At 39.9% G+C, this 18,708-nt stretch overlaps 2 protein-coding genes across 4 annotated transcripts in view; both read right to left on the reverse strand.

The window, feature by feature from the left end:
- man1b1a (mannosidase, alpha, class 1B, member 1a) overlaps positions 1-4,521 on the reverse strand; it is a 20,544-nt gene extending 16,023 nt beyond the window's left edge. For 2 of the 3 annotated variants that reach the window (XM_086053952.1, XM_086053951.1), the window contains exons 1-2: positions 4,231-4,521; positions 2,083-2,233 (exon numbers count right to left, since the gene is read on the reverse strand). In XM_086053952.1, the coding sequence (XP_085910078.1) occupies positions 2,083-2,187 (105 nt within the window). In that variant the 5' untranslated portion in view covers positions 2,188-2,233; positions 4,231-4,521. Of the gene's footprint in view, positions 1-2,082; positions 2,234-4,230 lie in introns of those variants that run through there. The other variant, XM_086053953.1, reaches the window with a different exon arrangement.
- Positions 4,522-7,340: 2,819 nt separating this feature from the next.
- LOC147135186 (uncharacterized) overlaps positions 7,341-18,708 on the reverse strand; it is a 60,104-nt gene continuing 48,736 nt past the window's right edge. Inside the window, exons 53-63 of the mRNA XM_086054267.1 lie at positions 18,139-18,192; positions 18,004-18,057; positions 17,383-17,436; positions 16,758-16,775; positions 15,837-15,890; positions 15,651-15,713; positions 15,285-15,450; positions 14,006-14,115; positions 13,568-13,648; positions 10,580-10,762; positions 7,341-8,770 (exon numbers count right to left, since the gene is read on the reverse strand). Coding sequence (XP_085910393.1) covers positions 8,621-8,770; positions 10,580-10,762; positions 13,568-13,648; positions 14,006-14,115; positions 15,285-15,450; positions 15,651-15,713; positions 15,837-15,890; positions 16,758-16,775; positions 17,383-17,436; positions 18,004-18,057; positions 18,139-18,192 — 987 coding nt within the window. The 3' untranslated portion in view covers positions 7,341-8,620. The remainder of the gene's footprint in view (positions 8,771-10,579; positions 10,763-13,567; positions 13,649-14,005; positions 14,116-15,284; positions 15,451-15,650; positions 15,714-15,836; positions 15,891-16,757; positions 16,776-17,382; positions 17,437-18,003; positions 18,058-18,138; positions 18,193-18,708) is intronic.

The following is an 18,708-nucleotide window of genomic DNA, read 5'->3' on the forward strand; positions in this document are numbered from 1 at the left end:
CGCCTTCAATTTAAGTTGCTCCTTCATTCATAAACATGTCATGAATGCAGGTAAATCATGTAAACTCATACTGTATAAGAGCAGTCATATGTAGATAGACAGACAGACATATACATACATTAAAAACACACACCTATAAATATATACCTATAGAATTTCAGCGAAATACAAACATGTTTTAGAGAACATTAAAAAAAGTTGCAAAAGTGCAACTGGAATTTTTGAAGTGGGTAAGGGCAAAGTTCTATTTGTTCTGTGAAGAGCAAACACTGGGCAAGAGAGGCCAATGAAAGGAACCTGATTCCATTGGTTTTATTTTACGAACCATAACTCAAGAGACATGAAAGCCTTGAGGGACATTCCTGTTTTAATGTTGCATTTATGCGATCACGTCTGCTCGTATATACTGTCATAACCACAATGGACAGATGAGTGGATGACTGGGCTTGCTTCACACAATGTGCACAGAATAAAGAAATCTTTACCTTTAGAAAGCTAAATGCTGGCAATAGGCGTATAATAAATACAATGCCAGCGTAATTAAGTTATTTTTTTGTGCCCTTAATTAGCGATTGAACTGGATTTCAGGGCGATGATGTATCATTGACGTCGGTAACAACAGTTTGTGATGGCAATATAAACGCCCCAATCACGGGCACTAGTCTGGAAGACAAGTCAAAAGTCAAGTCAACTGTTATGCTGCGGCACGCTGCCGGGAAAAACTTCAAAATAGTATGGAGGCATTGATGTCCATACTATTTGGTAAGGTAAGGTTTATTGTAAATTGGCCTTCTCAACATATAGGTGCTGTGTTACTGTCATACATCCTCCTAGCAAATGACGCTGGAGACTATGTGTGTCTTGTTTTGTTGGATCTAACTGCAGCGTTCGATCCGTTGGACCACAGTGTTCTTCTGGCTCGATTGCAGCGCCGGGTGTGCATTAGTGGTAGCGCTCTAGATTGGTTTAGATCCTGTTTGGCTGGCAGGACTTTTTGTTTTAGCCTAGGTTACTCTTGAGATCCGTTCTGTCCCTCTGTCGGATGGTGTTCTTCAGGGTTGTATTTTGGAGTCCTTGATGTTTTCATTGTATTTTCTTACAGTAATGATACTTCTATTTGTCTTCAAATCTTTGAATGGCCTCACCCCAGCGTACCTCTCTGAACTCCTCCACCCCAACGCACCTGCCTGGTGCCTCAGATCTGCGGACCAGGCGCTACTGGAGGTGCCGAGGACGATGCGGGGCCTCAGACGGGATCGAGCCTTTTCTGTTACAGGTCCTTCCCTCTGGAATGACCTTCCATGAAATGTTAGGCAAGCCCCCCTCTTTCCACTTTTAAAACTCATTTGAAGAGACATTTTTATTTTTTGGCTTTCGACCCAAAATTAGACTGACACTATTCGGCTGTTTTCTGGTGTCTACTCTATATGGGTTAGTACCATTAATTTGTGTTTTAGTTTACTGCTTTCACTGTCTTTGTTGTTGTTGCTAGCTAAGTCAAGTGCTTTGTTACAGCTGCAGCTGTTATGAAATGCACGGTTTAAATAAAGTTGTATTGTATTGTATTAAAACCTTAATTTAAAAATTCAATTTTGTTTTTATTTGTGTTGTCTTTGACTAACCGCAATTGTTTAATGATGGGAAACATAAAAAAAAAAAAGAAATCAGGAGGGGGAGCAAACTCCTTTTTACACCACTGCATATCCCCCATTTGTATTGTACGTTTCCCCCCTTTAATTCATAGGTAGTCTTTGTTTTTGTTGGTGAGTTACATACTTTCCTGTAGTTATTAAGTTATTATTTTCAGCGTTTAGGCAGTTGCTGGCTACCAGCACACACCTACGGTAGGTACACTTAGCAAATCACGGTGTAGCTTAAAGAATCAAACAGTTTATACTGTTTCCACAAGGTTATGTGGAAGTGGAACTATAGCTAAAGTAAATAAATATATTTACAGCAAACTAGTGGTACCTACCCCCTGCTATTTTTTGCAAAGGGGAAACTAGAGCAACAGGCGAATGAGTACATTGAGTAGATAAGATACCTGCGTCCAAGTGATTAACTTTGTGTGTGACTACCCACCCTCCAGTATGACTGTTTGCGATGTTTCCCATTGTTGTAAATGTGGCAGTTTGGGTCAGTGAGAGTAAGAGAGATGAAGTCCTTTCTGGTTGGTGGATACATCATACCGTCAGTGAAGGGAAGATGGCGGTCATTGACAGCATTCAGAAGCCTGAAAGAAATGTAATTAGCCTTAAAAGTTGAAATATAAATGTATCTGCACAAGTTTATCAGGTACTGATAAAGGTTAAGACACATGCAACAAGTCGAGAAGATAGGAATGATTTTAAGTTTCATTTTTCCCAAGCCCAAACTTTTTATACTAATTTGCTATTTGGCTCAGAAATGTTATTACAATTGTTAAGAAAAGGCGAGATGGTGGATGAATTTTCAGCCGGATTGACTTGATACAATACTTACAATAGCTCCTCCCACTCAGCCCATGACTTCATGCAATTCTTTACGCAGAAGATTGAGCACATTCGGGACGAGATTAAGGACACCGCTCCTAAAACCCTGTTGAATTCCGCGAATACTGATGCTAGCAGGGGTATTATGGCTGATAACTGTCTGACAATCCTAGCTCTTTTTAAAATAGTATCTCTTGAATGCCTAACAAAATTAGTTGGGTGTGGCAAAACAGACAACTTGCGTGCCCGACCCACTTCCTGGTAAACTCATTAAATAATTGTTTACAACCCTAGGACCTTCCGTCTTAAATATCGTTAATTTATCACTCAACTCGGGCACTGTACCTGCAGCTTTTAAGACCGCTGTTATTCGACCTCTGCTTAAGCGGCCAAACCTTGATCCAGAGAACCTCAGTAATTATAGGCCGGTTTCAAATCTCCCGTTTATTGCGAAAATTCTCGAAAAAGTTGTAGCGCAACAGCTTGGTGACTATACGGCAGCTAATAATCGATTTAAAACTCTTAAGTCGGGATTTAAAGCCCATCACTCTACTGAGACGGCTCTTGCTAAAGTGACTAATGATCTTCTCCTAGCTATGGACTCCAACACAATACTACTCTTACTTGACCTGAGTGCTGCGTTTGAAACCGTCGATCATAAAATACTAGCACCTTGAAGGATGTGTTGGTATCTCAGGCTCAGCACTTTCTTGGTTTAATTCTTACCTCTCAGAAAGGACGCACCGTGTAATTCATAGCAACGCGACTTCAAAGTTTTGTAAAGTTACATGTGGAGTCCCGCAGGGATCCGTAGTAGGACCCCTATTGTTTAGCATCTACATGCTTCCGCTTGAGATAACAAACCCGGCTAATTGTTGTAATTTAGAGGCGTGCCTTGCCGAGATTAAACAATGGATGTCTCTCAATTTTTGTGGACAAGTGGACAAGAGTAGTAATGTGCATTTACATTTTGGTGGCGATCGGTCGCCGTACTAGACAACAGAACTGACAAAGCGAGCAAAATTACCAAGCGTGGCTCCCTCCCGTGAGTAGACAGCTGAGACCGAAAACATAACATTAGGCACGCCCCAAAAAGAGGCGTGGAAAGTTTGTTGTAAACCTAAGCACAAAAAAGCCCTTAAATCACTACAAAGTCTTTTGAGGTGGGCATTTTAGTGCTGATGTCATTTTTACATGCAAACCTATTATTATATAAATGCAAATGTTAAGATCATCCAAGTGTGACATTAAGTAATTCACCATTACCGCAATATAAAATCTGGCACTCGTCCAGGATTTTACTTTCCTGGTGTTAAAGTGGGGCTTGTCCGATATGTAGGGTGGCTGATAAAATAATTTATACATCTATTTTAAACTGTAAAATACAAAACGGACTTAAGTGGAGTTACACAGATTTCTAATGTGGGACTATAGCACCTTTCCAAACGTCGTAACAAGGCTGAGTCCAGCCGTTTTCAGCAGCACTGTGAACAACTGAGAGTGACAAGCTGACAGTCGGAGGATCGATGATATAGTTCCTCAGTTTGTCTTCAGCAAGATCACACAAAACAATGCATGTGTATGCTAAGGCATTTTATATGGGGATTCTACAATGAATGGTATATAGCTTTGATTTCTTTGTATATGTGCATTTTAAAGCAGTATGCTCCACTTAGCTGTCTAAAACACCTGACATTGTGTTTTCTCTTCCTTCCAACCCCCCACAAAGTCTGATAAGGGAGAAGTTAAATCCACTCGCCTTTATGTCTTAGTTGGCTCCTCACGTCGATGTTGTTCTCATCAGAGCTAACCAGCAACAGTATTAGCTAGCTGGCTAACCAGGAGAGTCTTCAACGTAAATAGGACTCCTCAAAGACCTAACCGATGAATCTCAGTCAAATTAATTCCATAACTGGAACAGAAGACACTGACATGTACGTGGAAAGTAATCAAACATAAACAACGTATTACTACGAAGAAATTCGCTACAACGGAACCGGACGTTATGCGTCATGTGACGTCACGTGTTTGTGTTCTTCTTTCGAATACTGACGGATTGCAAGCAACTTACATGTACATACCGCCACCTACTGTACAAGAGTGCGTTTCACCCGTATTGTCCCCACCTCCACAAAACAGTCAGCAAAAATAAGAGATTTTCTTCTTTTCACTGAAAAAAGACCATAGTCCGCTGATAGTGTAGTGGTACACACGCCTGAGTTGTGTGCGGGCAGCGTGGGATCGATTCCCGCTCAGTGACAGTGTCTATGTGTGCCCTGCGACTGGCTGGCGACCAGTTCGGGGTGTAGTCTGCCTTCGCCCATTGACGGCTGGGATAGGCTCCAGCAACTCCCCGCGACCCTATATCGGATAAGCGGTTTGGAAGATGACATGACATGACATGAAAAAAGACCATCGTCTGAAAAAAAGAAACCTCAAACCTCTTTTAATCTGTTCATCAGTTTAGTGTCCCTCAAATATTCAAAAAGTGCTTCCCTCACAGACCTGATCCCATTCTTCCTTGGTCTGCCCCAAGCACACTACCAACATTTTTTAAAAACAGACAAACAAACATGTGTTTCATAATCATGCTTTCAAGAAAAACAGGCAATAAAGAAATATCATTTGATACGTCCAGGTCAACCATCAATGATAGAATTGATATAAGATGATATTTTATATCTAATTGTGAGAAATAGACTTGCGGTTCCTGGTTTGGAAAGGTTTCTCTTGTTGCTGCGTCACGTAACGTACATCATTATATGAGCAATGGTGGTGGAAGGTGGGAAGTTGATTTTTACGAATTCCGATTAGGAAACGTGCACTAGTTTGCCGAGGTGGGCATTCATCAGTGCGTTAGTCCGTTTGCAAGATCTCGTCAGCATGGACAGATGGCACTGGGAACGGTGGAGGGACATGTCCCCCTCAGTTTCATAAAGATCACGATCCATCACCTCCACTGTCACTACCAGTGTTAATTTCGTTGACTAAAATTTTTCATCATTTATTTTGTCACAAATATTTTTATTTCAGGAAAACGAAACGACATCTGAAATAGGAGACAATCTCGTCAGCGATTAAAAGACAAAACAAAAAAACACATTCACGAATTTCAATCAGCAGAAGGAAACATACGCGTGTAGGAGAAAAGAATCACTTAGAAAATGGAACAGACGGGACGAAGTGAGAAGAGAACCAATCAGAGGCCAACTTCAGCGGTCGGTCACCCGTCACCCGAAAGCAGTCTACAAATGAGACCAATATGATGGTGAAAGTCAGAGATAATATCCATCAGAGATGGGCACTTTAACCTTTTTTTTCCCGGTCCGTCCTTCGTCCTTCATCCACGACCTTTGTACCCTTCTGTCATCGTCCCTCTGTCGTTATTCATAAAAAATAATCATCCTCCAACTCCGTCCGTCCTCGTTCTTTTAAAGTGCTTCCGTCCTTAAAATCCTAATAATACTACTTCTGTTATTTAAATGTAAATTTCATGTACATTTTACACAATTATTTCCATGTGTTGAAGATGTTGTCGTAATAGTGAAATATATCAATATAGAGGTCTTTTTTCAGCTCTTATTCGGTTTTCCAAGATAAATTAAGTAATTACTATCAATCAGAGCATACATGTAAAATTAATGAAGGCTTTCTTTAATATAATGTTTGTAATGAACAGTTCACCACTTATTTTAAAGTATTTCTTTCTTTTTGAAAGCCAGTGTATTTTTCTTAATTCAGGAACTCTTACGAAGTGTAATTAATTATCTTGCTGCTCTGGTAGATAATTTCTCAAAATTTGTTATAGTTTGAACCCTCTCAAAACGTGAATTTATTTGGTATACTTACACAAGAAAGATGTCCACCGTGTATTTTCACAATATTAAATGTTCATTTGCATACAGCAAGCAGCAATGATCCATCTGAGCCAGTTAAGGCAATCATAACAAAAGGTTAAATACAATATGATCATGTTGGGATACAATGGAAATCAAAACAATATTTATTTTACTTTGAGCTACCTTGCTCTCCTAACAAGCTCTCCGAGTTCCTGTATTATCAGCTACCTGCAGGCTGTACACCCCAACACTCACTGCTGACTGACCCACTCAAGCACACAAACTCATCTGTTGAGAGCTGAACTTGAACTGATTGAATACAGCAGACGCCGGTCTACAGCGGCCCACACAGGCGCTTGCCATTCAAACACAGCACTAAAGCCCTGGAATTATCACACTGCAACATCTGAGTGTGATCTCTAGTAACATAAATTAAATGCAAATGTAAGAACATGTCACACTTCCATAGGCTGAAGTGTTGTTAACATCAACGTATCATGAGGATTCTAGAAGAACACTTGAAAATAGAATTGACATCGTGCTGATGTAAAGCTGTTGAAGAAGAAGAAAATAAAAGCACACAAAAAAACCCACAATTATTTATAGCCTGGTCCAATTTGGAGTTTGAGTTTGGAATTTGTCAAAACAAGAAAATCATTAGAAATTGTGTTCAAAGATATGAGTGTTAAATCCACAATTTTGAGTGACATTGGTGGAGCATGTGCATGCTTCACAGCCAAGTAGCTCTTGAAATCAAATCTCAGCTTGGCTTTTTCTGTGTGGAATTTTGCATCATGATCTTCTTTGCTAGTGTCAGTTTGTCAGGTCCTCAGACTTCCTCCCACATTCCCAAAACATGCTTGTTAGGTTAATTAATAGAACAGTAATTTGCCCATATGTGTGAATATGAACGTTAATGATTGTTTGTTGTACCAGTATGTGTGTGTGTTGTGACCAGTCTGGAGTGGACACTGCTAGTATAATATTTCAAATTGTTTTATTTATTTATTTACATTTTGAAAAAGGTTCATATCAATGGTGGGGAAAGTTTGAGGGAACAATCTTTTACACCATTTTGCAGGATCACGTTAACTGGTAACTTGTAGCAAAATACAGAGCATTCCAATCAACAATACAGTTGTATGTCAATGTTATGACAGTGCATGATGGCCACTGATCTAAAATTTGGGTACACCTGTACTCTTGCAAATATTATAGTACAGAACAGTATTCTCAGTTTTGGATAGAAAGTATTCACATGTTGATGCACTGATGACTACTGAGTAATCACGGGTCACAAGATGAGCACCAAGCTGTAAAGTGGCATTGTAGATTCCCCTATCACAAGCTTTGTGATGTTCTTAGCGGAGCATACAATGATCACACCGGCTTTATTTAGTGAGCAAGCAGAAAAAAATGCAGGTTATTTGGCACAGCACCACATATTTTGATATGGTCATTGATTCTTGAGGTCCGGAATAAGCCCCCGCCCAAAAAAAATCGTAAACCACCAACAAAACCAAAAGAAAATAGTGAGGCTGTTATGAGGTAATAAACATTTTCAAACATTCCCACTGAGGTTTCTTTGCAATATAAGCGTATACATGGCACTGAGTGAGAATGATTCCAAAGCTTTTGAACAATTGTATAACAGTCAATTAGATTTGATCTTAGACGACACCAGCCTGAATGTCATTTCTCTCATAATCACTTGAAAATATTCCCATTTAACTCAAAATACAGTGTAACGTGGGAATAAAAGTGGCTTCAGTGCCCATGTGTACAGAATCCAAATACCCTACCTGAGACATATTTAAATGAAAACTTAAAACACGTTAAACAATTATTTGCATGCCAGACAAAATACAGCACCAATATTGCTAAACAAACAAACAACAAAACTGTCCCGCATAAGGTTTTCGATGGATTAAATACATATGGAACTCATAAATAGTTATCAGCGCCTCAAAAAGGGGACAGGAGAGTTCAACTGACCTGTCAGCTTACGGGCGATAGTTCGCCAGTGACTATTTTTCAATAAAGAGTGTACTACGTGGAAGTTGATATTCATTATTTACACGATGGGCCGGCTGTAATCAGAGCCCTATTTACATCATATAAGTGTCTGTAAACATTGTATTTTTCCCGTGAGCTTGAGCACACAACAGTCAAGCAACTTCAGATGAAATCCCCACCACAAAAAAACAAGAAGACGGGGCATCCTAAGAAGTTAGCGGAGAGTAGGCATTCGTGTTGAGTTTGCATCCAGAATCTGAAACTCTTGTGGAGTGGCACAGATGACAAGCTATTCTAACTGAAACAAACGGGTCCAACACTGAAGCCAAACTGATGTGTCAAGTTTCTACCGCCCAGTAGTGCCACATCTCTCACAGGAAGTAGGTGGAGGTCCTCAAACTCAAACACAGACTCCCGGGGTCCTGACGCCATCTCCTCTCCAGGCTGATGATACAGAAAGCACATGATATAGAATTTACTCTTCTGCAGTTCTAAGAAATCACATTCTAATGGGACTTAAAGAAGACGTCAACCCAAACATATTTTTTTCAAGAATATGGTCTAAACAAGCCCAAACACTAGTTGAAACAAGGCATTCTGATAAATATTGCAATCGTCGACAGAAGTGACAAAATGGCCGCCCCCTGAGATGGATAAAAAGGGGTGGATTTTGCTGCTTAACTCATATTCCACAAACGCAATATTAATCAGAATGCCGTGTTTCATTTCAACTAGTGGGCCTGCTGGGAACATATTCTTGAAAAAAAAGTGTTTGGGTTGATTTCCCCTTTAAAACAAGGGACCACACAATTTATTTTAAACACAACAATTTCAGATCAAGCCAGACTTAAACCAAACTGTATTGCTTGATTGAAACAAAAATGAAATTTGTATGCAACCATTGGTTAAGCACTGACTTCCTGTACTTTATAATCTAAATCCTCCCCATGAAATTGAATTATTTATCCCCAAGAATCTACATATTCTCTTCACCGTGAAGTGTTTCTCTTGGCTGCACTGCTTCCAGTACATATACGTTAATGTTAGATTTGTTTTGTTGATGTCACATTTCAGCCTCTTTGTGCTACCATGTCAATTTAATCCCTAATCGGAATCAAAAGTGCTGGCGTATATCAGCAATTGGAATGTTTCAACCAATCAGATTTCAAATTTTTCGTCATGGGACAAACTACGGGCCACAATGATGTCGTATCAATCCTTTGACTGGTTGGTCAGAGCAAGCCAAGTTTGACTAAGAAAAATACATATGTAGTACTATGCACACATGAATACATTTAATAAGCAGAATCTCTTGTGAATATATATTTTACAAAATGTTTCTTTTTTTTGGGTCAGATTAAAATGACATATTATTCAGCATTTCTTCAGATACTGTTTTATGACTGCCATGTAGTAGTAGTGGTATTATTAGGTCAGCCCTTCTCAAATAGGGCGGCGTGGTTTGATGCTGGGGGGGTCGTGTTTTATTCCTTTTTTGGGCGTACTCAAACATAATTGTACATCCACTACAGTAGGTGGCAGGGTCGCTCTCATTGTCAGTGTGCGCAAGGAATATTAGCTCTTATGTGTAGTTTTTTTTTTTTTTGCAACGAGCACAGAAGGGTCAAGAGAGCCTGAAAACAAAGTTTACTATAAAGTTATTCTTTATTGTAAATTGATCTACATTTCTTTTTTGCTTTACTTTAATGTTAATAAGAATATATTGTTATGCAGAGGTGTACTTATCACAATTTTATAGACGAATGATACTAGCTATTGCCGTGGCGGAGACTTTGGCACGAAATGTTTCCTTCTTTCTGGAGGGTGCGTAAAAACAAAATAATTCAAAGGCATTGTATTAGGTAGATTAAGAGCCTCCAATGCGACTTTTATCACAACTCTAAGTCTGTAAAACAGAACCGATTATCACCTAAACTTATGTGCGCAGTTGTAGGCATGTGATCATCTTTGAAAATATTAGAACGAAACTCGCAATATTTTGGATGATAAGACTCGGTAGCGGTATCTTACGCTAGCGTCATTATGAATCCAATTGAAGCAGCCTCCGAAAAAAACAAACAAAACAAAAAAAACGACAGACTTCACAGTAATAGAAGTACGGTAGATGTTTTACTTAATCTGGGGAGGAAACTTTCCATAACCCGAACATAAATTTGTCATTTAGGGAAACACCAATCCATAAAATGCAACGTTGCAACCAAATACTATAGAAATGTGAACATGTTTACATACCACACAATCTTGAATTGCTCCAAGGAAACTTTGCTTTCTTGTGTCAGTGAGGAATTTGATGTCCCTTTCAGAAGGGCCTAACTTGTGTCCTGGGTGGCAGGAGTAGGTCATCTTCTGCGTGGCTGTGCTACTGTGCAACCTCAGAAAACGCATCTGAACCAAGTTGGCACCTGGATAAATAAACTGAACAAAGGAGACATAACCTTATAGTCAATTACAAGTACCTGCCACTATTAGCGTCCCCTGTACTGTACATCCGATATGTATCTTGTTAGCAGACAGGGCCGAACGCAAAAGAATCGTGGATACAAGAAAGTTTTGGGAAAAAAGTAAGTCTTCATCACTGCCGGTAGTAACAATTGTAGTTAGCTGCAGCTCCAACCCAACTAAAAGCAGAAAGTCCTATACTTTTAATAATAGCTTGTCAATTAGTCTGCAAAAAGATGAAGCGGGTTTTAAGAGTGAACTTTCTGCTTGAATTCACGCTATCAAGTAGAAGTTGTGCTCATTCACTTACGGTCCTCCTCAGTGGATGATGATCATAACGACAACAACAACAACAACAATAATAACAACAATAATAATTAAAATAGACAAATAATGATAACTCTTGTATCAATGTCAAATTGCAGCAAACAGGATGGATGAGAAGAGAGCAACATCTGGAAACATGAGTCTAAAGGAGTTAAGTTCACAGGGGGAAAATATCAATTTGTGATGCAGAGAGTCGCGAGATCATATAAAAGTCAATATGGATTTAATATTAAGAATATGAATACGAAACGTGTCAGTCAAGGTGCATTATTTAAGACTTATTTAAGTAAAAATGGAGGGTAATGAAGAGAAAGAGGAGATATTTAAGACTACATAAAGACAGCTATATAACATGTTTCGTACACAATCATGTTTCAATCTACACAATTAAAAGTACAATATTTAAAAGCCAAAAATAAAGAAGACACTTTAAAACAAAGTCCAGAAATAAACTTCAAAATTCAAGACATTACTGACAAAAATAATTACAGTGCAATAATAATGATAAAATGCAATTAATCACTATTGTGATGTTGTAAACAAACAATTGGAATTGACAGGCTATATGTTGGTAAGAGTGGAGGTAAGTTTGTGTAGGGAATATGCCTTCATGTGGACCACATCTTCAGGTTATGAGACTGATTCAACCAGATGCCACCATGTCTGCTCCCGCCTCACTTAAAAACAATTGAATCCCCAAGGGACCCCGACAATTGGATTTTACAAGGACATGCTAGGACTCAGGAAGACCCAAAATCCTGATAAGGAGCCACTCGTCGTCACCTGAAAACCTCTCCCGACAACGGATGTGGATTCGAACGGCCTTAAGACAGACTTCATGGAGCCTTCCCCCAGCGGGAAGCCCGAAGGTTCCTCTCACAAACCCCGATGAACATCGACAGTGCTTGATGAAGACCGACCCCAAGAGGTCGACATGGGAACTGCAGCATTGAACTTCCTATGCTTTTGAGCAATCAAAATTACCTTGAAATGAATCATAGTTGAATGCATGTTTGTGTATTGCTTACTGTGTGTATCCTGCTAACTTTGCATTGAGGAATCTGCTTCGCTATGGTAACAATCATTTTTCTGGTCAGGTTTATGAAATAACCGTGTAGATGTTGGGTTAAACTCATATCTTTGACTTCTGAAACTTTAGACGCAGTCAGAATGAGACGTTTCCAGCTGAAGTATTACTGTTGATGCCAGTTATGAATTGTGAAATGCCCAAAGGTTTTAAACAAGACAATTGAATAGACTCAAATCTAACTTTATTGTCATGAATTGAGGCTCACCTGAAACCTGAGCTGGAGGGGGTGTGGACATCTCACCCCCTCCCCTTTTTCTTAAGGAGATAAAAAGGCCTGGCCTTTCTCGCCCTCTCCAAAACACGAGATCCTCCTCCCCAAAGAAACTTCTTAAACTCCCTTTTTCACTTTTCAACTTTTGGATCTTTTGGCTGCATTTTTGATGGCGCGTCCACGCGCCCGGAAATCAACCGCGGTTGACCTGAAAATTGAACCACTCCGACCTTCCTCACCACACAGGTGGCAGACGCGCCAGACTCCGGCCCCTGGGCAGCAACCGCTGAAGCAACAGGCCGGTTCTGTCCCGTTTGGACTCCCGACCACGCAGCGCGGCCGGTCGGGTCACTTGAGAACCCAACAAAGCTTGGTCCCGCTCCCAGCAGTCTCTCCGCCCCTTCTTTTTCCCTCCATTTTTATTTTTAATTTTTTTTTCATCTGCAAACGAGTGAAGGTCCTTCCCCTCTTCGCTCATCACGCGAGCTTCAGCAAATGTAAGTGACTACTGTGTGACTCGCCGAGGCTTTTCACAGTGGGTGCATACAAATTGATAGTGAACGCTAGAAAGCATTTCATAAAGTCCGCCGGCTTGACTAGTCGTCCTTACGCCCACCTATCAGACGTCCCCTTTTTCTTTTCCTCTCAGTTAATTTCAATATTTGTTTTCTTATTTTTTTATTTTTTTATCCAGGCTTGCTATATCGTAGTGTTTTCTTGTATGTTAGAATAGTTCATAAACATTGTCCATATACAGAAGTCAAGCGTGAATTGTGTGTGTTTGGGTCAAGGTATTAACTATTATTAACTGTCTATTTTATTCCAAGAGCTCACAACTTATTTTAGTGCGGCACCTACATATGACTGATTTGATTAGTATTTTTGTCAAATTCCCCTCTAAATAACATAAAACTTTGACGTGGTGCCCCTAGAGGCGGGCAGGAGTAATGCCAGCATTGCTCCCGGCCGCTACAAACTATTGACACTCTTACGGGTGACCCCCATTTTCGCTACATTTGTAACAAAACAGGCTCACAGGAATGATTGTCTAACCATGTTATCAAAATATTATTTTAGTTTAATATCCTGTATACTGCAAAAATGTCCTAACATGCACTTGTACGCCATTCAAATATTTGGCTAGTTCGCCCACCTGAAATCCTTGGTCCAGCCTGCTGAGCCATTGAAAGGAGCCATCTGCAGAAGATTCTTCCAGCCAGGCTTTCATAGGCAACTGCAGGCAGAGACAAAAATACCCATTTTGCTGTGATGTACATGTTTTACAACTTTTGTTCATCAGCAGCAAGTCACAAATCACAGTAATGAGAACTGTCTTTGGGTACTGTAAATTGTAAATTGGGAACATGCTGCATTAGGTCTCATTATATGGTGAGGGAGGAACAAAAATAGAAAAGGTGTTAGTTAAAATATGAATTGTACAATGTTAAGCTCACCATATGCAGTTATGCAATTTATCATTCTATTCAGTGGATCTATTGTTGGCATGGGTGTGGCGACTAGTAGATCAATGCTTGAAGTATTGATTGTTATGGACGCGACTACTTAAGGTTTGTGTTCTTGTGTTTTCGACCTGAGAATCTTGAGGATGAAGGCACGTCTGTATTGATGCGCTGGAGAAGCTGCAATAGGCCAGCAGAGCGTCAGCAGAGCTGCCTTGATTTGGGTCGACATAATATGTCCCTAAAGAGAACAGTTAGTCAGAGTTCAATTTTCAGATCTGCAGTTGGAAACATATGCATACTGGTCATTCTGCAAAACAGTTACTGATGTCATTTGTGTAATAAATACATATATCATTATCACATGATATAGTGGATAAAAATACTTTACATACACACAACTGTGAAACCAACACGCCACTGAACATTCATCTGATTCCCTAAAGAAAAAGTTCAAGCCGATAAGTGTCAACATAACGACATACGCTGTGCAGTGCCATCTTGGCCATTTTTGCACGTAGCATGTGCTGTTAATCGGATCTAATCATTTTCGACATGTTTCCTGGTCTATTGTGCTATAAAAATGCCATATGGCATCATCAAGTTTTGCCAAAATTTCGATAGCACTCCTACCCATGTCAGGTTTCATATTCTTCTTTTGAGAAAGAAAGAAAAAAGACATTTATTGTAGAATGCACCCGGTCCCATCCAAAAAGCAGGTGCAACTGTTCCATCATGGTTGCATAATGTACAAAAACCATGATTGGGCCTCACCAAAATGTATAGGCACGTATTAATCATACTCGCTACTCTATTTGTATTTTAGCTGTGGTTGTTAGTGGAAGTTATGTTGCATGTGTCTATGTTTGCTTTGCTGAGTGCCTATTAAAAAGCTCAAGCATCTGTAAGTCATTCATTTTTATGTAATGGAAGTTGTATCTTGAGTTTCAAATGGTACGAAAGTGTTTTGGGAACATAGTTTGTAGACTTTTTCTTCCATGGGCCGCAAATGGCCCCCACAAAAAAATGGGGGTTTATCATTTGGTAAATATTAAAACAAAATTCTTAATGCAAGCCAAAATTGTGTCATCTAATGTTGCAATTTTGCTAAAATGAGTACCAATACATATCAAGCTTGTCAAAGTCTACGACTACAGTATTCTTGCTTTACATTTGTCTGTCACCCTGCCATACCCCCGGCTGATTTGGCAGGTCATGGCCAATTTACAAAATAAAGTCATCTAATTGTAGCCAGCAGAATTGTTTGTCAAATATCACCGAGATTTGCAGTTCAATAGTTGTTGTGAAAAAAGTTGTAAAAAACCCTGGGCATTCTAGTGTTAAGACTTCCTGGAAAACCCAGCTGTTCAAAGTGTGTTTACATTCCAATTTAATGATTTGCGAACTGACCACTAGTGTATTCTGGGTGGCAAAGCCAAAGTTCTAGACAGGTGGTGGCGGGATGCTCTTTGGTGCCATCGGGAGGATCCGCCAGTAGTCGAAGCTCCTGCTCTAGAGTATCCAGGAGAGTTTGGATCAAAGAGTAATTGGGCTTGTCGGACACATACATTAGGTTCTGGACACACAGAGAGAAACAAAAAAAGTATGCATGTAAGTGTTATCTAATCATTTGTTGTTATACCCTAATATGCTTATTTTGTTATACAGCATAACTGATTCTAAATTTGAATTTTATGATTATTTTTAGGATGACTAGCATACTGGAATGGTGTGTTCCATGTTATAGGTTCCACTATACAGGGATACATGTCTAACCTTGAGTTCTGTCAAAGTCATGTTTATAGATGGTCCTGGAGGTCCGGGAACACCAGGCGGACCCTAAACATAAGGATGACAAAAATGAATGCGGATGTAATCCATCAAATCAATTTATGACTCCTCACGGTTCATTTGAGGTGCCTCAATTATAAAAGGCTCCCTGGTGGCATATTTTGAACTTACTGGGAGGCCTCTTCTGCCAGGTTGACCAGGAAAACCTGGGTAGCCTTTTATACCCTTCAAGGAGAAGAAAACATAATGACCACAACATGCACATAAGCACGCTGATACCAAATCATTACTTATTTCACACAATCTCACCAGAATTTAAAAAGAAATTCCTGAAAGCAAAAAAAAGTTAAGCACCAAGTTGCATTCAAACTGGACTACAGTTGCATAAATATGAGTCTTGCAAAATAGCAATATAAAAGACTATAACCTATCAGAGCTGGGCACTTGACCGTTTTTGACCGTACGGCCGGGTACCCTTTCGGCCGCGATCCCCCGGCCATATTCATAAACATGGTCGGCCCCCGCCCCGTTCCAACCCACGCCCCCCCCAAAAACGTGCATGATGCCCCCGCGGGAGGGATGCTAACGTTAGAGGTTTATTTAAAGACAATTAGCTGGCTAACAAGTTACTTATTTTCTATACTTCCCCTCCTTCGCACTTCCCGGCCTTCAAAATAAAAGCATGCCAGCAAACCACTACACAGCAGTTTTGCTGCGGCGTATTTCCGGAAGTAGGAAAGTGCATGATGTGCCATACTTGAGTGCTGTGCACAGCTTGCATATACTCCCGGACACAAGTTGTTTTGAAAGAAGCCTAAAAAGAAGCCTTTCACCGAGTGGGCTGTGATGAAATTTGGCCACTTCACGAGCACGTCACACGCATGAGGGCCGATTAGTGGGCCGGACTAAAATCCACTTCCGGCCATACTTAGTCCAGCCATTTTTTAAAATTTGTCACCCCCCACCCCTCCGCCCCAAAAATGGGCATCCGGCCGGGCGGAAGGGTCCGACCGGTCCGGCCCAGGGACGGACTGCCCAGCTCTGTAACCTATAAGTACATATAAACGTATTTGAGCTATCTATTTCTCCTACCTTTATTCCAAATGTGCCCTGTAACAGAAGGAAGACATGGGCACCATTTAAAACACATAAAATCATCATTGTACAATGATGCTACAATTGTGCTACTCAAGCACTTTACATAAAATTTTAAATATGCATTTAACCGATGCTTTGGAATGCCCTACCCGCGGATATTAGAGGCACTACCTCAGTAGAAATGTTTAAAACACGACTTGAGACTTATTTGTACGATTCTGTATAGTACTATAATGTGTGTTCAATGTTGCCCACTCTGCATCCCTTGCAGCCTGATCATCCTGGAAGGGGGATTCCCCCCCATCTGTGGTCCCTTCTCAAGGTTTCTCACTTTTCCCCAGACGGGGTTTTTTGAGTTTTTCCTTGCCCTACTGGGGGTTAAGATCAGGGGATGTCGTGTATATGATCTGGTGCATATGTGAAGCCCTTTGAGACTTTCTTGTGATTAAGGGCTATATAAATAAATTTGACTTGACTTGACCGTAAAAAAAAAATTCAATAGGAAAACGATGGAAAATACAAGTAGTGGAAACAAAATAAGGCCATGATGTTACACGAAATATGTCCACATGGTAAATGGTGGAATAAATATACATTTGAATAACATCATTAAACTTACAGGCAATCCAGGCAAGCCTGATGTTCCTCTTGGCCCTGGTGGACCAATAATTCCCTGTGGAAGACAGAGCAGAGACAAATTAACATTAAATGCATTAATGTGAATCTATTTTTATCAAAACGCATGATTACATACTGTATACCCTACCACACCAACTGTCACATATATCAATGGGTATACGATCACCCTTTCTTACATACAGTAATCGCCTATTCATCATCAAGGGGCAATACACATCTTTTGTGTTTAAACTGTTTTCATTTCATTTCCACTTAAATTAGTGAAACATACAGTATTTCACACATGTAGTTACTGACAAACACAACTTTCAATACATTTTAAACTAGAAAATGTAGTTAGGCAAAATCAGACACGTATTAGACAAATGCATCCCAAACTGCTATTGCACAAGATTATATATTAAAATAACCGGCATTATTTTGATGTTAACGAGCACTATGAATACGATACTATATGCTATAGTAGTATAAGAAAAAACAACAACTTGCATTTCAGTCACTCACTGTATTAGCACACAGGCACACAACTTAAACTCCTGTAAGGGAACTTGGCAATGTGGTGGTAGACAACAAATTTAAGTTGCTTTTTCTCCAGCTCTACCTTTTCTCCCTGTAGACCAACTTCACCTGGCAGCCCAACAGGTCCACGAATACCCTGAAGAAACAATGACAGTCCAAGAATGACAGTGGTGGACATTTGTCAGTTTAAAATAACATCTAATCATTCAAAACCTACCTTGGTGCCATCAAGTCCAGGTAGTCCCGATAGCCCCATGTCACCTTTTTCGCCCTGAGGGAAAAAAAAGGCAAAAACATCTGGCCGCTGCCTTTGGTAAAAAAATTGTAATTTCAGAAGTATGTATCAAACTGTAGCCCTTCAAATTAATCAGTACCCAAGAACTAGTTCTCAGTTTTAAAAAGTTGAAACTTGTTTTAAACCATAAAACAGATTTTACCTTAAAGTGGAAATCAACCCAAACATATTTTTTTCAAGAATATTTTCTATGCAGGCCCACTAGTTGAAACAAGACATTCTGATAAATATTGCGTTTGTGGAATAAGAGTTAATCCACTCATTTTTAGCCATCTCTGGGGGCGGCCATTTTGTCACTTCTGTCGACTGAAAATGATATCACAACTACTCAGGGCTCAGGTAATGACAAATCACGGCTGACCTGTTTTCTGAAGCCGTGATTGGTCGTTTGTTGTACAGACAAATATATATAAGAAGTTACTTTTTCCCAGGCTTTGAACCCTGCAGCTTTTAATGTGACGCAGTTTATTGATGAATTTTTACTGACGAGCA

This window comes from Filicampus tigris, chromosome 15, assembly GCF_054856515.1.
Source record: "Filicampus tigris isolate MCC_2025a chromosome 15, RoL_Ftig_1.0, whole genome shotgun sequence".
In the NCBI taxonomy this organism is placed as follows: Eukaryota; Metazoa; Chordata; class Actinopteri; order Syngnathiformes; family Syngnathidae; genus Filicampus; species Filicampus tigris.